The 19,262-nt window shown below is 42.7% G+C and overlaps 1 protein-coding gene across 3 annotated transcripts in view; it reads right to left on the bottom strand.

Moving 5' to 3' along the window:
- The window catches only part of RARB (retinoic acid receptor beta), a 311,624-nt gene continuing 292,362 nt past the window's right edge, over window positions 1-19,262 (bottom strand). For all 3 annotated transcript variants that reach the window (XM_031553940.1, XM_010712869.2, XM_003207191.3), the window contains 5 exons: window positions 17,807-17,967; window positions 11,263-11,439; window positions 4,994-5,198; window positions 3,448-3,606; window positions 1-442 (listed from right to left, as the gene is read on the bottom strand). In XM_031553940.1, the coding sequence (XP_031409800.1) occupies window positions 246-442; window positions 3,448-3,606; window positions 4,994-5,198; window positions 11,263-11,439; window positions 17,807-17,967 (899 nt within the window). In that variant the 3' untranslated portion in view covers window positions 1-245. The remainder of the gene's footprint in view (window positions 443-3,447; window positions 3,607-4,993; window positions 5,199-11,262; window positions 11,440-17,806; window positions 17,968-19,262) is intronic.

Raw genomic sequence — 19,262 nt, 5'->3', positions numbered from 1 at the left:
TGCATGAAATGGCTGATTTAGAGTTTCAAAAGTTTGCATTTTCTATTTTAAGAGTTTAAACAGCAAGGAGTATATATCGATACATATGAAAATTTCTTGGTCCTTGTTGAGTTTTTATCTATATATATATACACATATATAGATATATATTAAGTCCAGAAAGTAAGCAGCAGTAAAAATGTTTTTCTTGCTTTTCATCCCTGTACATAAGGTGTTAGGAATGTCTGAAGTAGCTGGAAAATGTCTTATTGCACCATAGGGGATTGACTGACACTGCTGTTATCCACTGAGCTGGGTGAGATACTCGGGCTGTGTTCTGCAGTATTTCCATTTGAGGTTGGTGTCAGTGGTTCGTGTCCTTCAGAGTTCTCCAACATTTCTTGAATAAGAGGTGGCATGGATCCAGGAATTTCCATTTTCAATGTAATGACACGTTCCGCACCTTTAAGAAGAAAACAAAAAGAAATCCTTTCCATTAGGGTGAGTTGTGCAATTTCTTTTTCCGTAGCGCCATCAGAAGTAATTTCAGGGTACGTTATTTTAACGGCTTTGATGTCTCCCTCTATAGTTCTGCATACAAAATTATGTAAGCGAGCGCCTTCAATTCACTGCAGGAAAATGGAATGAGATGAGCTCTCCTTAACAAATTGATTTAAAATGGTGATCACAGCAGCCAATAGTACAGTACAATAAATTAGATGAACCGCATCTTTACACAGAAGGAACCAAAATGGTACTAAACCATGTTGAGAAATTAAAGGCAACTGCTACCACTTGGAAGGCTTTATAAATTGGAATGCACTTCACAGTTTCTAAGCTGGATGGGATCTGCAGAGCCTGGAGGACAAAATGTTGGGGGCTCTGTGCTGAACAGGTGTGGTGAAATGTCAGAAGTAAGTATTGCCTCACAGCAAACTGTGAAGTAAGAAACAGAATTTAACAAACCCTTGTTTTATAAAACAAACTCAGCCAAAGGGATACTTTGGTGAAGCTGCTTTCTGTGGGTTGCAGGTGCTTTGAGCTAATCAATCACAAAAGTACGCAGCAACTCTGCTTACATCTGATGTAACTGAAGTTAACCAACTGGTCAGTACTTCCCAAGTGCAACAGCTACAGGTGTTTTTACATAGAGATGGCTTTGCAGGCTGTTGTGTGTAGGATTAAACAAAACAACAAAATTAATCTGGACTATACAGACTACAAGCCAATAAGTAATACTAGCTTAGGGAGAGAAAAAGCCACAGAATACAGCTTGCAGTTCCTTGGATAACGTCAAGTATTTCTTAACTCTACATTAGAGACAGATGGATGTGAGGCCTGGACCATTAGGTGGATAAAGAAATAGTTGGATGGTCACAGGCAAAGAGTTGTTGTCAAAGGTGCTATGTCCAGGTTGGAGTCCAATCGTAAGTGGTGTCCCCCAGGGGTCCAGTGCCCTTCGACGTCTTTATCAGTGACATGAACAGTAGGATTGAATATACTCTCAGCAAGTTTGCAGATGACACCAAGCTACTGACAAAACTGAAGGAAGGGATGTTATCCAGAGAGACCTGGACAGTCTCAAAAAGTAGGCACATCTAAACTTAATGAGATTAAACAAGGCCAAGATGTTGCACTTGGGTTGAGAAAATCCCAGATATGAGAACACACTGGGAGAACTCTTGGAGGGCAGCTCTACAGAGAAGGACTTGGGAGTGCCAGTGGGCAAAAAAGCTGGGCATGAGCCAGCAGTGAGCACTCACAGTCCAGAAGGCCAACAGTATTCTGGGCTGCATCAAAAGAGAAGTAGCCAGCAAGGTGAGGGAGGTGACTGTCCCCCTCTGCTCTGCCCTTGTAAGGCCTCATCAAGCATAGGAAGGATGCAGAGCTGCTGGAGCAGGTCCAGAGGATAGCTGCAAGGATGATCAGAGGGCTGGAACATCTCTCCAATGAAGAAAGGTTAAGGGGGCTGGGCTTTATTAGCTCAGAGAAGAGAAGGCTCTGGAGAGACCTCACTACAACTTTTCAGTACAGAAACAGATCAAGTAAAAGTTCTGAAACTGTACTAATAGTGACAGGACAAGGGGGAATAATTTTAAAAGAGAGGAGATTTAGGTTAGATGTTAGAAAACATTTTTTTACTCAGAAAGCGGTGAGGCCCTGGCACAGCCACCCAGAGAGGCTGTGGATACCCCACGCCTGGAGGCATTCAAGGTCAGATTGGATGGGACCCTGGACAGCCTGATCTGGTGGGTGGCAGCCCTGCCCATAGCAGGGGAGTTGGAGTGAGATAATCTTCAAGGTCCCTTCCAACTCAAGCCATTCTATGATTCTAGGGTAAGTGGTGAGGATCATGAAGAGACAGAAATATTCTGGTGTAAAGCTATTATATAATGAAAAGCTTATCAATGACAGCATAGTAGCAAAGCCCTAGGCTGCAGCAGGCGAGGATATGCTTAAACGCAGCAGCTGTGGACACAAAAATGTAGAAAAGAATCTGCTCACTCTTGGAAAGCCACAGGTACGCAGGGATCTCCAGCAAGACAGCCTTGCCTCCTCTGCCAACCTTAAATGAGGTCTGGGAAGAAGTGGATTCTGGCTCCACCCCTTACTTCTCTCAGGTGCACTGCATGCACCTGAGCTTCCCTGGGTTGGCTCTGCCTTCCGACCAGGTGCTCAATTACTGATTCAAGCTGTGACTCAACACTTTCATTACATCTGGAATTAAATGTCAAACAGTGAGGATATAAAGATTCTGTTCCACAGTGAAGAATAGATGTCCTTTGCACAGTTTGTTTCTGTTGGGAAGAAGATTTTGTCTATCGAACAGAACAACTTATTTATAGACAATTTATAGCCATAAACCTCAGAGTTCAAATACCTGGTACAATACATCTTATAAGATTCCTGATCATCAACTTAAAATTAGTCTAGTGGAATAGAAACCTGCTTTTTAAAAGTGAAGGAAGGCAATAAAAGTCAACAACACTAAAGAAAAAACAGTCTGATTACTGGGGAAAGATTCCAGAGAATAGAACCTGTAGACATTCTTTGCTTTTCCATGCTGCTACAATGCCAGTGCTGCAGAGAGCACTCAGTCACTGCATAACTCCAGATAAGAAGGGAGAGTTCATATTCATGCCTGAGCTGAGAAGCTTCAGAAGCCATTACAAAGGCAATGAATAACTTTCCAGGTGAATGCTGATGGAGTAGTCTCATAACTAACTTAAACTGTCAGGAACAAAGGAGCAAGCACTACAACTGGAAAGCAATTAATGACTTCACAGAGAATTGTATGGAAAATGTGGCATTGTGAACATTTGAAGTAGAACCATTTTCAACAGGCAGTTACATGAACAAGATGAAAAGAAAGGTCAACGGACCTCTCAGTTGTGTTAAAAACACCCACAGGACCAACCACCCAGGTCCTCAGGCCAATGTCCTCTGAGAACACGCTGAGAACTGTACCTTTTGCACTGATGCTACGAAGATCTGTGATTTTCATTAAGATCTTTGGAAACATGTGAGGCTTGTTGGGTCGTCTCTTTCGGATATAAATTTTCAGTGCTTCAAGCAACGGTTCCTGAAGCTTATCCACTTTCATTGGTTCTTCAAGGTCCTGGCGATCTGTAGGAAGCATCATGTCACTCTATGATCTTAAATACATTTTTATTTTCTTCATCACAGAAAGAAATCACAGAAGCTTTTCCATGTTCTTGATTAAACCTCCATGAATTTCATCACTTTCTCCATTTATACGGAGAAATACACTCTGTAGCATTTATTCCATTAGGAAGATGACAAACCATAGCTTTCCAAAACTTAGCTTCATTTTTCATTGGTTACTGAACAGGTTTGTCATTTAAGTGTTTCGGATTTACTACAAGCTCCCTGTCTAAGGGGAAACTACCTTCCTGCAAACAATATTTGAGAATTAATTTTGTATTCATCCAGGTTTACAAACTGATTACAGCCGATTGGGTCTTTGCATTGATGCTAAACCAAGTGAGTTACCACCATACATCAGCAGATGGCAGTGCTAGCTTAAGTGACAACAAACGTCAGCCATAAAAGGGGATGCACCAGCGATACATTAGAGATGTCTCAGAACCCATCATTGCCTCTGATGGGTTATGGTTAGAGACATAAAAGTAGCATCATTTTGTACTAAAGGGCCACCTTCAATAAAGACTGACTGTTGGTTTCAAAACAATACTCTAATAGCAATTTAAGCACAGCAAAGCTTAATTATGCAAACAAACAAACAAAAACCCACAAAAAACCCACAAAAAACAGCTTTGAGTTTGCATTTCAGCAGGCCCATCTGAACACAGTGTTTCTAATGCTAGCCCAGAATTTGGACAATGGGATAGATACTGGGTGATTAAATTAACAGAAATTTAAGAGAATTCTGGAAACAATATAAGACTTTCTTTTTTGCACTGAAGAAATATAGGTTTATCTGATTTTACCTGGCAATGCCCCTTTTGACTTAGAATCAGCTCCTCCCCACCCCTCCTCCCCAGTCATGTTACCAGTGCTATTCTGTTAAATTTGAAGCACAGCCTGCATTTTCTTGGTTATTCCCAACGACTTCTGTACAAATATAACCCTAGGCATATGCATGCAATTGCATTTATGAGTAAACGCTGCACAACCAGCCTCTTGCCCTAATGCAGCTCAGTCATGAAGGTACCCAAACAATGCTCAGGAAGAATGCAGTGAGATATATCCTACAGTGGTACTTTACGAGGCAAACAGTAAGATGAACTGGAACTGATCCAGTTCATTTTAAACCACACCAATAATGAAAACAATAATTATAATCAGTGGAAAACAAGACTTTAGTGCAGCTGGTTTAGGTGGCATATATATAATACATAATAACACTACATATACATATTCTATATATATCTATACATTTTAGTACAGGAAAGCAGAACAAGTAAAACATAAATGAAGATCTTAATGAGTCTGTTGTTTTAAAGGCATCTGACTCCCCGCTGTACGGTACCTCCACAGATCAAGCAGATGGCACTAAGGAGACCGGTTTCTGTGTCATCCATTTCCAAAGGCAGGAGCTGGTTGGCAAAGGTGAACACGAGGTCGGTCAGGGGGCCAAATCCAGCATTGTGCATCTGAGTTCGGTTCAGGGTAAGGCCATCTGAAAATGTCATGGTGTCTTGTTCCGGTGTGTATCTTGTGCAAATTCTGAGGATCTGCAGAGGGATAAAAATGAAACCTGAGGAATTCAGTCCTTAGGAGGTTTGCTGCATTCTCCCAATGCAGCAAATTACCCATGGACTGAAGTACGTGCTCATGTCGAAACAATACGAAATCAAATTCCGGTATGTTCAGTTCCAGTAGCTCCAAAGTTCTCCAGCACCACATAAACAAACAATTGTCTATGATTATTTTTACTGTAGAAATTGGTCACTTCAATGCTTTCCCTCTAGTTATGAAACACTCAGAAATTCTGTGCCATTCCCATGCCTTCACTCATCAACATTACCATAATAATCCCATCAATTGCTCTTTAATTAGTATGCTCTACATATCAAATTATAAAACGTTACTGTACTGCCACGCTGATCCCAGCGAGACCATGAAGATACCTGAGCTCCTTGAGCACACTCATACTGGTTCGGGGCTCACATCTGTGTGACAGTGCTGCTCTGAGCTGTGACTCTGCTAGGACAAGGGATCTGTGTGCCTTCTGGGTGAGCACAGACAGCTCCCAACTGCTGAAAGAGGCAGAACACAGCCTGAGCTCTGGGACTCCTTCATTTCTTCCGTGATGGCAAATAAACGCGAAGTTCTGCTGCAGAACTCAACCAGCAAGTGAACAAACGCTGGGTTGGGAGAAAGACAAAACGGAAAGGTAGCCCAACAAGGGAAAGAGCAGCAGGCCACTGCTCACCGCACTCCAGCCTTACAGAACACCTGAGAGGAGCAATAGTACAGCTGCCGGTTAAGGTGATCCCCGCACACATTCTTACTTCGCTCATTTACCCCCCACAGCTCAGGAAGGTGCGCTGACTTAGGGCCGCATCAGGCCCGACCCGAGCGCTGCGTCAGCGCTGAGCTTCCCGCCTCGGGCCCTGCCTCGTCCCCACCGGCAGCTCCACAAAACGCTCCTTGTCCTGCCGGCCCGCGCGCTCCTTCTGAGCCGATTACCAGGCTCTGAGCCCTCACGTGGCAGCACGCGGCAGCCTCAGGAGCTCGCCCAGCTTTTCCTCTTCTCCCCTCAGCCACAGCCGCGTGCCGCAGCACCGCACCCGCCCGGGCGGCCTCCGCCAAGCCCGGCACCTCCCAGCCGAGCGGCGCAGGAAGGAGCTGCGTTGGCTCCTGCAGGTCCGCTTGTGTGAGGTCAGCCGGCCTGCCCTGAGCGCAGATAACAGAGCGTTCCGGGGAAGGCGTGCGGTCACACCTTTAAGCTGGCCATCAGGAACGCGGGGGTTTCGTGCGACGGCCAACGCGCACCTCAGGACTGTGACTGGAAGGAAATGTTAAAAGCACGGTGCCTTGTCAATAGCAGACGGCATGGTTACCATACCCTACGCTGCCAGGAATCGCTGGAGGTTCTTTCCCCTCACGCTGTTTCTTACCGTTTTACACCCAGGAGTTGGGCTCGATGATCCTCACCCTTCCAACTTAGGGCAGTCTAGAAATCTACGGTCTTTAAAAAGAATGGTAAGGAGCACGGAGGGAGCTAGTGGAACAACAAACACCCCTTCAGAGCCCACCCAGAAGAACAGAAACTACGCTTTGAATGTCCCCCTAAGCAACCCGCCTCCTGCTCTACGCAGGCTGTGGGTTCCCCAGCGCTCTCTGTGGGCCGGCCTTGCTCTGCTGCAGATGCACGGAGCAGCCTGAAGCTGCCACAGGGCCGACATGGAGGAGGACATCCACGCTGCACCCGCAGGAGGAGTGAGGCGGGGGTTTGGGTAGGGAGCCCAGAGATCCAGTGAGCAGGCACAGGGAGCCTTGCACAATTCATGATTAAAATCTTCGGGACCCATGGAATGTAGTTACTTCCAGGCACAGCCGGCAACTGGGAAGGTTTTTCACAAAAGGCAGACTTCAGGCTTTTGTGCCTAAATGCTGCTTGAGCCTTTAATTGGATGAGCCTGCAGTGGCTCAGACAGGGCAACTGGCACAGCTGAAGCTCAAGTATGTGTTTTCTGCAATGCACTTAACTTGACTGGAGCAATCAGGTCTCAGGTTTCTCCTACATTCCTTTTACATTATCCCACAACACACTGTTATTAAACTCTGAGACAGATCATTTAAAATGTTTTGTGTGTTTTTTAATTTTATGCCCTTCATCAAGATCTGTGAAATGCTATGGATATTGCTGAGTTGCTGCTAAACCTTTCTTGGGCAAACTTCCAGTGTCAAAGTAAAGTCAATTTCAAGCTCATAGTCGCTGAAGAACATATGGGAAATGTCAGCACTTCAAAATAAGAAATCATTGTATCTTTCTCCATTTTAAACTGTCTAGAAGACATCCTCCTAATGTCCTCAGTACTGTTTAGATTTTGTAACTAAGCCAAGTATTTTAGTTGTCACTCTGCTCTTAAATGCCACTTGCAGCCATAAATAAGGTTCTTGCCAATGATTAAAGGACCCTTTGTTTTAAAGAATACATCTTGAAGTGTCTACAACTCAGTTACAAACAGCTAAAAAAAAAATCCATTGTCCAGTTCACACAAAACCTAAACATCCAGATTGCTGCATGTATAAAATTGCTGCTGCTGTTATACTGTTACCTGCTTTACACAGATTTGTTAAAGTAAGAACTCCTCGTGCCACACACTCACTGTCCCAGCCAGGTCAGTTTCCCAAGGAGAGAAACTCAACCTCTGAAAGGGCATCAGCAGATCAACAAACCTCCCAGCATTGCCGTGCTCACTGGAACGAACTACCCTGTGCACACAAGTGCCTGCTTGGTGCTCACATGTGGGATTTTTCAGCAAAAACTAAAAATGGTATCATTAGGGTTGAGAACTTCACGGTTTTCCCATTGGATTTGAGTAAGACTGAACTATGGAGTCCCTCCACATCCAATGCTCTCCTGCCACGGGGCCAGCAGACCGGCAGACAGAAGCAGTCACTTTTACGAGGGTTATTGAATTTTAGTAACATTTATCCCTGGAACCTTTGGCTCCAGAGCAAATACAAATTCCACCAGCCTCAGTTGGCGCCTTTAACTATTTTGCAAGACTTGATGTTATTTCCCTTATAGAATTTGTGTTTGTTTGTATATAAAACAATTATTTGACCTGCATCCAATGGGGTTTAATTAGGTTCCTGGCAGTATCTCCTTTCTCAGGGTGTCAGGGGATTAAGGCATCTAAGGCTGCAAGATCCAGCTAAGCTGAGCCCTCAGTGGTTCTTGTAAATGCTTCGGACTCACCCTTGCCCAGGAGTTAAACCCGGGTCAGTTGAACCAGGGCTGGACACAGAATGCTCATGCTCATGCCTAAAGCACAGGGCTCCAGCAGCCCCACTGAGATGCTGCCCCTTGTCAGGAGGAGAAACGTGAACAAGGTCTGCAAGCACAAATCGGCAATACGGAGGTTTTAGCTCCAAAAGCCAAAGAAATGAAGACACTTGGGATTGGCAGAAATCTTCTCTGCTGTGGTTGTGGAGATTGGCACCTGCTCAGAGCTCTGCCCTGACTAGTGTTTCCTCAGCACAAATCCTGAGCAGGTCCCCGGGTGCAGGGCAGCACTGCCCAGCAATGCAGGCACACGGCCAGCTGCAGGCAGGCACACGCTGTGCCTGGCTAGGAGAACTAAGGGGAAAAGCAGGCTCTATGAAAACATTGCTAAAAGTGCTGTTATTTAGCTTAAATAAAGATACAGAGCTGCACTCCAATCAGACTACGTGCAGGTGATGTGGGTTTAATGGATAAGGGCATTTCACAGACTGTACGCATGCCACACATAACTGTGGTGGTGGTAATTATCCCTTTTTCTTTTTAAGCAGCACATAAAGTAGTCACATAAAGCTTGTCTACATGTCACACTGGAAACTTAGGACTCTCACAGCAAGCTCGTCTTATCCATCCTGTCTGAAAAAGCCTCATCTCTTGCCTACTGCAGGCAGCTATGGTGCTTGCATGTCTGCTTGCACAGATGTGTCACCTTCTCCAGTTTTGTGAAATATAAAGAAGACAACAAGCAGGTGGACAGGAATGACAGGCCTCAGTAAAGGCTGTAAGTACAGCTTGGATATTACCATACTCCCCAGGAATAGAAGTGGTGAATTGGCTTTAAAATAAGAATCAACCTTCTCTGTCCATGAATTAGGTGAAATATAGTAACCATTTACTACCAGCCTAATTATTAATATTCTAAGGACCAAGATTTTATTTAGCCACCTTGACGAAAGGCTGTGAAGTGCCTCTATTCAGCCCTGTACCTTTATCTAGACCTTTATTAGTCCTACGTGCAACCAGGAGTTGGGCTTGTTGATCCTTGCAGATTCCTTCCAGCTCCGGATATTCTGTGATTCTGTGAGCTCCAGGAACCCACAGGATCCTTAACAATTACAGAAGCAGGGTACGATTTTTTTTCCCAGTAGCTACAGAGCCAGAAAATGGCAGCTCCAAGAAGGGAATGCAGTTTAAAGCATGAAGTTTTAGCGTTGAAGTGTTTGGATGAACAGGTTTTTGCTATATCCCAACCTTTCTCCCTGCCACCATTTTTGAGCAGTTCCTGTAGACTTTGCAAACAGAAAGCAATTCTCTCCCCATACCTCTAGCAGAATACTGTTGAGGAAATGTCCAGCTGTATGCCTGTATACCTTTTGGTGTAAGAGGAATGTAATTGCACCTTCTCATGGCAGAGCTAACAACAACAGGCACACAATCAGTAATAAATGGCCCTGTCTTATGGAGAGACCACATGTGATAATGATGAGATGGCCTGGTCTGGATGGGACTGGAAGAAGGGGACAATGAAAACTGACTCTCGAAGACCGCATGGCAATTTTAGCTTTCCTTTTTTTATAGGCCAAAGAATAATATCCCTTCTCCTCTTCCACCCCCTTTTCCTCCTACATCACTGTCTTCTAGACACAATTCTTCAAAACAGCTTTTGACAACACAAGAGGAAAAGGTCACAGCAGTTAACATCTTCCTCAATATGCTCCTGTTGGAAGCGATGCACTTTTAGAAATTCCAAGATTAATTACTTTAACTTGAAATTCTCTAGTTTAAACTCCCGTGCTAGGCTGAGAAATACATCTACAGTAGCCACCCTACAATGGGCTTCTTGGTCACACTGGAAAATCACCTGGTTCAGTAAGGACCAGAAGGCTGATGCTCAGAAGAAAACATTTAGAGGACGTATAAATCATGTTTGAAATGTTTAAAACACATTTGAAGCATTAACTGTTTTACTAAAAGTCACTGCGATAGTCAATAATAAAGAGCATATTTGCCTTTAAAAGCCTGAAGACATCTGAGGTCTGTATAAAGAAATGATGAGATCCCAGAGGGCTCCTCTGAAGGTCAGCATGACAAACCACCAGAGACAAAAAGAGAGAGAAGAGCTTGCCACTTAGTGGCATGGTATAGAGGAAAATTTCAAGCTTATCTGCATAGCTCTCTTCTGTAGACTGTATACTTCTCTATTTAAAATTGAACCACATTTTTTCCTCAAATCTGTACAAAGTCCACAAACAGGAGCCCACTTCCATAGGCATCTACAGCACTCCTAAAAGCAGGTTATCCTGTGTACCAAAGGCTCTGCGCCTGCTGGGCTCCAGGTGCATCACTATGACCTGCAAAATGCTCGCTCCAAATATTTGGGTCTGGATCCTCAAATCATCTCATGACCAGTGGTACAGCACACCCCTGAAACTCCATGCAGCAGACTTCCTTCTGGAAATCCTCTATGCAGAGCCCTGGCTGCATTTTGTTTTGCGGGAGGAGGAAGAAGAGGAGGAGGAAAGAAAATCAGACCACTCTTCAGTGTTAATGATGGGGAAACTTTTCCAGACATGCATGTATTTCTTTGTTATTATTTCAAAACATGCCTTTCTTGCAGCTATGCTGAAATCCACGAACTGTAAAGTCTCACTACGTATTTTGAAAAGCACAGTCATCCTAAATAAGTATTAGTAGACATGCTAGAATCCACTTATGAATGTGCTGGTGAGTTTAATTACACAACCACAAAGCTGGGGCAGCATTTGACCTTTTGTCCATCATAGTAACAGAGTGTAATAGAAAATAAATTACTACTACGGAAATAATGTAAAGATACGTACCAGTATGTCCAGGCAGGCTGCTTTAAGTAGAGTTATCTGGTCTGCAATGGTCAAGCTTGTAAAGCCTGGCAATCGTTTTGCAAATTCCACTATTTTAATAATGCACTTTGTTGCAAGTTCACTGAATTTGTCCCATAGCCCAAGGTCCAGTCGAACCCGATGGTCTGCACTAGAATTCTGGAAAGAAAGGCAGAAGGCACCATAAATCAGTAACACCCCTTTCAGTAAGTGGCTTTCAAGAGAAAGAAACAACAACCAAAGTATTCCTTCCAGAAGTGCCCTCTATTAACATTCCAGGCAATTTCTGCAGTTTGCTGTTGAGATGATGCTGTTTTTAAACTTGGATTAATTGCCTGAAAATTCCTTGGATATTTCTCTGTTACTTACGATTGCAGAGGCCATCTGTACAAGGAATAGAAATGAACTTAAACATTTCCAAATGCCACTATCATTATTCTTCCTTGCCATTGTATAATAAGTGCATTGAAAGAGACAATTTACAGTTGTACCCCAGAAAATAAAATGAATAGTTGAACAAGAATATTGGGTCTTCATCTGGAAAAAGCAGCACAATATCTGGAACACAGTGTCACATACTTAAGATCTTAGCAAATTAGTTCTACTTAATTTATCTGCTCTGTGGCTCTGCAAGAGTTTTACAGCTTTCTCAAGCTACAGTTTCACATTAATTAAATAGCACTTTTTTACACAATGTTACAAGAAACACCATGTGCAATGATGAATGCTGTGTGCTCATTGGATTGGGCATCCAATATACATCCTCCTGCTCAAAGTGCCACCAAGACATTCAGGTTGCATCTCACATATCTTAATCCAAAAGCCCACAGTTTTCTAGGACACAGTAGCAAAAGCTGTACCCAGGCATTTGTCACCTTGGTGCCATTGGCTTTCTTCTGTTCACGGGCAGGACAGACTGAACGGGTAGAATGGGGACGTAGAGAATGGGATGAGCTCAGCAGGGCCATGGATGCTGTCAGCAGGCCCAGCCCTCCCCCAGCCTCCTGCAGCCCTCCCCCTGCCCCAGTGCTGCATTGCCATGTGCCATCACCACTGTCTGCTGTGAAAGGGAAGGTCATGGCAGTCCTAGGGGAGCCACCAGCTGGCACTCACCTTCACTCGCAACAGAGTAGAGATTCAAGCCGGTAATATTTATATTAGGCCACTATTACAAAGAAATGCTAAAAAGTATTTAAATGCATGATATACGTCCTTCTTTGCTTCTCTTCTTAAGGGATAAGAAATTAACTTCACTACTTCTATTTGAATTTTTACTCTGGGAACAACTCTTTTTTTTTTTTCTTAATGACAGATTTAAAAGTAGGAGAAAATGTCTTTATAATGCTAAGCCTAAAGAATTGCCTTCAAAATGGTCCAAAACTAATGGGTTAACAGTCATTGTAATGCCCTTTGAAACATTTCTTTCGGCTACTGGAGTATGCATCCTTCAGATTTATTTTATTTCATCCTCAAGGACCTTGGTGAAATACAGTACATTGGAGGAAAAATAAGATCAAGATGTGCAGTCATTCAGGCTGTAATTAAATTTAATAGGCAGTTTATCCAGTTCATAGAAAGATGGCATAGCGTAGAGCTACACAAAGCAGAGCCTAAAGCAGGAAATCATTTTACAATAGGGTATCCATCTGGAAAAAAAGACGTTGCATGAAACCAGCAAGTGTGAACGAAATCTTCATCAGTATCATATGAGGTTACTTTATCATGCTGCAGTACTGGCAACGGGAAGTTTGACATGTCTTCTATTAAGAGTAATGCACAGCCGTCTTAACAAATGTAAATCTAACTCACCATTATGCAAACTGAAAAGAAGGGGCAGTTAATAAAATACAAAATAACCTGGTGTTTTATTGTGCAGCTTGCCAGATTCCTCAGTGTTGGATCTAATGGGGTTTACACATTGTCTTTGAGATGCCACAAATGGGAAGACTTTCAACATTTTATCTGGTAATGGATGTTAGTCAAAAACACCGTGGAAAATAGCTAGATTTTGAGCAGCATTTCTCAATATGTAAAAACAAAACAGACTTGGTATCGACATATAGGTTGAACATTAAAGCACGGGGTTAATAAAATGCCTGTTAGAAACTCTGATTAAATTTGCCTGAGGATCTCCTGTAACCACGCTGTGAAAAACACGCAGGCATTACGGCTTTTCCTGAATACTGTACTGAAGCAGGAGGGTTTTGGGTGTCTTTTCCAGGATCAGCCTTGCATGTTTTTCAGGCCTTTGCACCAGCGCACATATGGTGGAACAATACTGTAATACACCCTGGTGACATCTTTATCAGTGGAAAAGCCCAACCTTGCTATGAAATCCAATTAAACAGCCATTTTTGCCACATAAATTGATCCCATTTTTTCCATCATTTTTGTTCTTTGTTCATTGCAGGCTGCTCTATCTCCACATTAGCAATATAGGATGAGTTACTCCCAGAAACATACACAGTAGCAGAATCCCCACTGTCTTTAAAATCTACTTTACAAATGAAACAAGGCTCACAGGGGCACTGTGCCCTAATCAGGAACACTTGCTATGCCTCTTCAGTAAAAGCAGTAATGCACTCCAGCTCCTGCAGGCTCACTGAGGACCACAACCCACTTCTTTGCTCAATCCCAGCATCAAGACATATATTTCCTCTACACTGGCACTGAACAACAGCCGTGTCACTTCTAAGACAAGGACTTACAAAGAGCAAAACGCCGCTGAGGGGCAAAACCTCTCTACTTGCAGCCGGCAAAGAGCAACCAGGGAGAAACTGAAGCAAAGGTCCAACAGAGTAAATTTTTTTTTCCCTTTTATCCTCCCTTTATCACGAGGTTGGATGTAACACAGCTGCAGACTTACAAATAGTACCAGTCTCAAGGGACGAGCAGTATAGTTACACTCAATTATACTATAAAGTATGACATCTCTAGAGAAATTACTATGGCACTTTCTCTTACCTGGATGACAGTAATAAAACAGATCTATTTATGATGGACTTTTGAAATCCATTATGTTTAAAGAGCTTGCTGATTCTCATCATCGACAGAACTGTACTTGCCCCTGCCTACCAAATGCAACTGTTAAGGCAGATGACTCAGGGAATTTAATACAAGCGCTATTCCCTCATTATTTTAAGTAGACTTTTATTAACTATGCAAAGTACAGCAATTATTGTAGATAGGGACACTTTTTCTTTTTAAAGAGCAGATGGATATAAAAAATGCAATTGAAATGCTTTTCCAAAACCAGTATTTTTGATCAGGTAAAAATACACAATGGGAAAAAAATAACCACGTAACCTTTCCTGCAGGAAATGCAGGCTGCAGTGTTCAAGAAGAGGAGTCAGATATGCAAGCCAAATGTCTGCACAGGTTTTCTTTTTTTTATGACCGTATCTCTGGCAAACTCTTTTTTCCTCCACTCTCTTATACTGACATTCTTCGCTCATTTTAGCAACAAACAAAACTCTGTTTTAAATTAGTCTAAAAGATCACATAACCAAAGGCGTACAGGAATCACACGCATGGAACAGACTCTTCCGTCCACACTTCCCATCATTACGCAAGTGCTGAGCGCATGAAATTCGAGTGAATCCACACTGATTCAGTATGCTCGTTTCTCACCTCTCAGTTAAAAAATTAAGTCAAAATTTATAAGGTTACAAAAGCAATCCGTATGGTGTGCAGCATGAGAGCACCATATTTCATGAATGTTAGCCAGCAGGAGCAGACAGAAAACATGACTTTGTATATTCTACCTGTACCAGCCTGTTGCTATCAGGAAAATTAAAGCTTCATATGGTTCTAGCTCCCCTTGGGCTCAGCATTTAGCAAAAGGGTTGTACGCTTCTGTTTTTGAGTTCTGATCTCTATTTCAAGTGTATTAAAAGGAACAACTACCACCTGAACCCTGCCATGCTGATGTCCGAGGACTGAAGCTGTGTCCCTCAACCCAGTACAAAACACCTCATTGCAGCCTGAGAACATCACTGATCTCTGCAGTCTGGTTTCTCCTCCATTCCACTGCTTGGCAGCCAGTTGGAGATGAAGGCCCTTTACTCCAGTCACAGGGATATTTAGGAATATTTCATTTCCCAAGGTGTTTTCTTGCGTGGAAGCATACGATGGAGAGCTGTACCTTCGTCCCTTTCAAAGCCAGGCAAAGACACCTCTCACAAATGAGACATTACACTGAATTCCTATCTAAAATGCTGGAGTGGTCACCAGGCCTTAGTTAGATGAGAGATTTAAGTATGCATTTCACACAGAGATTATGAGAATGAAGCCAGAGGACAGTTAATATTTAGGCACTACCACTCTCCGCTTTGATGCAGCTGTTGAAGGAAGATGTAGAGCTCTCAAGATTCCAGGTAAGCTAAAAATAACTCTTTCAGTATAATTTTGGTATTGGGACTTGAATTGTTCCAAATCATGACGAAGTAGCAAGGACTTTAGTCTCTATTCAGCCTCAGAGTCAGCACGGTCAGTTTGGGGCAACACAGGGCCCCTCTATGACTCAGATTTGTCCATTTCTGAAATCCAGGTGCTCTCAGAACAAGCTCTGACACTTCTTTGAGGGCATCAGCACATCATCAGGTTCAGCAGGAACCCAAGAACAAAGGCATCGGCAGTATGATATCCATCAAGACCCTTTCCAGTTTCCATTTGTATCATTTCAACAACTAAAATATTAATGAAACTTAAGCCTGTGATCCACGCAAGCACATAGGTGCCCAGGTTTATCTTTCAGCCTTTGGGAACTTGGACAATTACCAGTACTAAGTATTGACACACCAGCTGCAGTGCACTTTTCTAATGCAGAGGTAACACAAAGGTTTGTAACAAAACGTTCACATTTGGAGGTATACCGATACATTATTCTGAGATAGCCAAGTCATTTGCAACGCAGCCTGTGAGCAATAAACTCTGGCATGCATACCAGTCTGGCTACGTGTCCCAGCTGCAGACATCCGATCACCTCTTCTGCAAGGCATAAACTCACTGTCTTTGAACTGTAAAGATCTCTCACGCTTGTTCAGAAGTGCTCTTGCATTAGCAGAAGTGCGAGAGCCTGCCTGGAAGATTTTATTCCCTTCAAGTTGGGGACACAACCACACGTACTGTGAGGAGGGGTGGAAGACATTAACCTAGGAATTTCCCCGAAAAGACACACTATGAATCCCACAGCCTCCAGCCTTGCCTTTAGTTATATCACCAGCTGGTTGTTTTTGAGCTTCCAGCCTCTCATGCTGCACTCATCCCCAGGGGGCTGGATGTGCTTGCCTACTGCAGTAGTATTTACCAGCATGCCTACATGGATTGTTTTGACTACATCTAACGCAAGCAGAGAAAACACCAGAGAAGCGTGCAGAGGACAGACAACTTCCCCAGCACTAACAATTTTATGCAGGTCTCAAAATTAAATGTGAAAAATACTTGTGAAAATATTTTCAGTGACATGGAAAATATGCTCTTTTCTAACAGCACAACACATATGCTTGCTTTTCTGGCACATAAATACAAGATTTTATACCTAGATCAGAGATTTTTGAACACTGCAAGTAGTATACAGGCAAGTATGCCACAAAGCAGCACCCCATTCACTGAACATTCATGCCACACATGAATTTGCGTAAATTACAATTTGAGAAACTTAATGTTTGTTTCAGGAGTAGAGCACATACTCAAAACAGAGAGCAATCCAGTGACAAATTTTACCAGGATGCCAGATCTCTGTTCCAGGTGCCCAACTGGGGCAGAGGACCATGGAGGAGCCACTCCCAGCCTCTTTACAGGAGGATGTTTCACACATCTCTTTGCATCAGCCAGTACTGCTCACCTGACAGCCAGTCCAAACCCAACAAAGTCATTCATCAGCAGATAGCTAACATTTAGTTTTCATTTATTCTCTTTCATTACTGCACTGGCAAACTTGACATTGGGTTTTCTCTCGTATATGTATAAAAAAAAGTATTTCCCAGAACTGTCCTCTAGAGAAGTTCCTGCTTCTTGACTTGAGGCTGATTTTTCACTTCTAAAAAAGCAGCAGAAGCATTTGCTGCTTTGTAGTATTTTTGTAGACTAGAAGAGGAATAAAGTGTAAAATGAGCAATTTGAAAACTAGCTTATTTCAACATTTCCTATTTTATTTGACCATGATAGCTTTTGGACAGTCACTAGTAGCATTTAAGAACTCCACACCTGCATCGCTGTAAACTGCTGACACAAAAGCAGTGTGTGTTTTGGAAACCAATACATTTCTAATGAGTGCTGGAATGTAATTCACTCATGGACACCACACTTGTCTCTGCTGGATTAGTTGTCCAGTCTCATAACACTGCTAACTAATGCTTTACAGTTAAGTGCACATATTTCCATGCATATATGCAGTTTCTTCCTGGCTAAGGAGACTCAAGGAGCCAACAGACCTCTGCATCTATTTCAAACGTCTAAAGCCTCCGATACAAAATTCACATCATCCACCAGTATCCAGAATATGTTTCCCCCAAATCATACTTACTGTAGTGTATTTTCCCAGCTGGCAGAGCGAGGGGAAGGTTTCCTGGTGAGCTTTTCGGATCTTCTCAGTGAGATCATCCAGCTCTGCTGTCATTTCATAGTTTTCTGTGGACTCCTGCTTTGTAGGTTCCTTCTTCTTTTTGTTCCTATCATTTCTGACAGCTGTAGAAAAAGAACAGGCACAGATGATTCAGATCACCCCATGTTGTGCTTGTTGCTCTGTTTCAAAATATCACAAAGTATTTTGTTTGACTTTAAGCATAAATTATTTTAAGTGGAGATAAAACATTATATTCACAGAGAATATGTACACAAGCTAATTTTTCATCCATAAAAACTGAATTTAATGGAATAATGATGAAACCAAGCTTCCATAGGTTCTCGTTGTGGGTTTGCTATTATAATCCCACAGCACCTACCCTCCAACAGAGTCTACCACAACTCCACATGCATTCTAAGTCTCTCCTTAATTCTGCAAGGTGTGATTTTTTCATTGCAGCATTACAGTTGTGCATGGTGAATGGAGAAATTCTCTGCAGTGATGTAGCTTGTATTTTATTGGATGTGAACTGTACTGAACAAAGACAGTAATGGTTTCTCTTTTTAGATTTCATAATATGGAATATAACAAACCCCACACTTAATGCAAACTCCACCGAGCAAAAATTATTTAAGGGGAAAGTTAAATTCAAAAACAGCCAATGAAAGAAGATGAAATGCATTGAACTCAAGATCTGAAGATCAAAGGAGAAGCACAAACACTTGAAAGAGGAAAAACTGCAGTGAAGCTATCTTAAAGTCGCTTGCCATCTGCTCCTGCCCTAGGATCAGCCTTCTACCTTCCCCGGGCTGTGGGGGATTACTGGAAATATGCATTGTGCTGCATTCGTTCTGTAATTGATTTCCCACATATTTGTGTTTTGTAATAAAATATGACAGCTGCTCTATCACCATGCTACTCTCTGTTCTTTTAATGAAAACAGCTTAATTTTACAAAATGTGCCCAGGAGATAAATCTATGTCTGCAGCATTGCCAATAGTTGTGAATTTTATCAAGAGACTTGCTGTTAGTTAAAGCTAACATTTTAAGTGTAACCAGATGCATGAGGAACCCACCAGACTTTACAACAAAGCCAAACAAAATCAGTCCCTCTCCCCAGAGACTCAATATTGATATTAAACACTCCAAAGACTAACCACTGCTGGACAAACAAAACAGCATTAACATCCACTAGGGCTCAAAACCCCGATATTTAGACCAGAGCCCCAAATTCTGAGGGTGTGATTGGAGAATGGCACACATGAAGATGGTCTGCCTGCACCTGCCGGTTCTTACTCATACCAGCAGAAGCCCACAGCTGGCTTTTTTCTCAGTGGGTTCCACAGGTCCATCTCCACAGTATCCCATCTTCTGTGGGCGCTTGCTCTGTGTCTATAACTACAAGATGGCAAAAATG

Source organism: Meleagris gallopavo, chromosome 6, assembly GCF_000146605.3.
Source record: "Meleagris gallopavo isolate NT-WF06-2002-E0010 breed Aviagen turkey brand Nicholas breeding stock chromosome 6, Turkey_5.1, whole genome shotgun sequence".
Taxonomy (NCBI): domain Eukaryota; kingdom Metazoa; phylum Chordata; class Aves; order Galliformes; family Phasianidae; genus Meleagris; species Meleagris gallopavo.
This window is presented reverse-complemented; position numbering and strand designations above follow the sequence as displayed.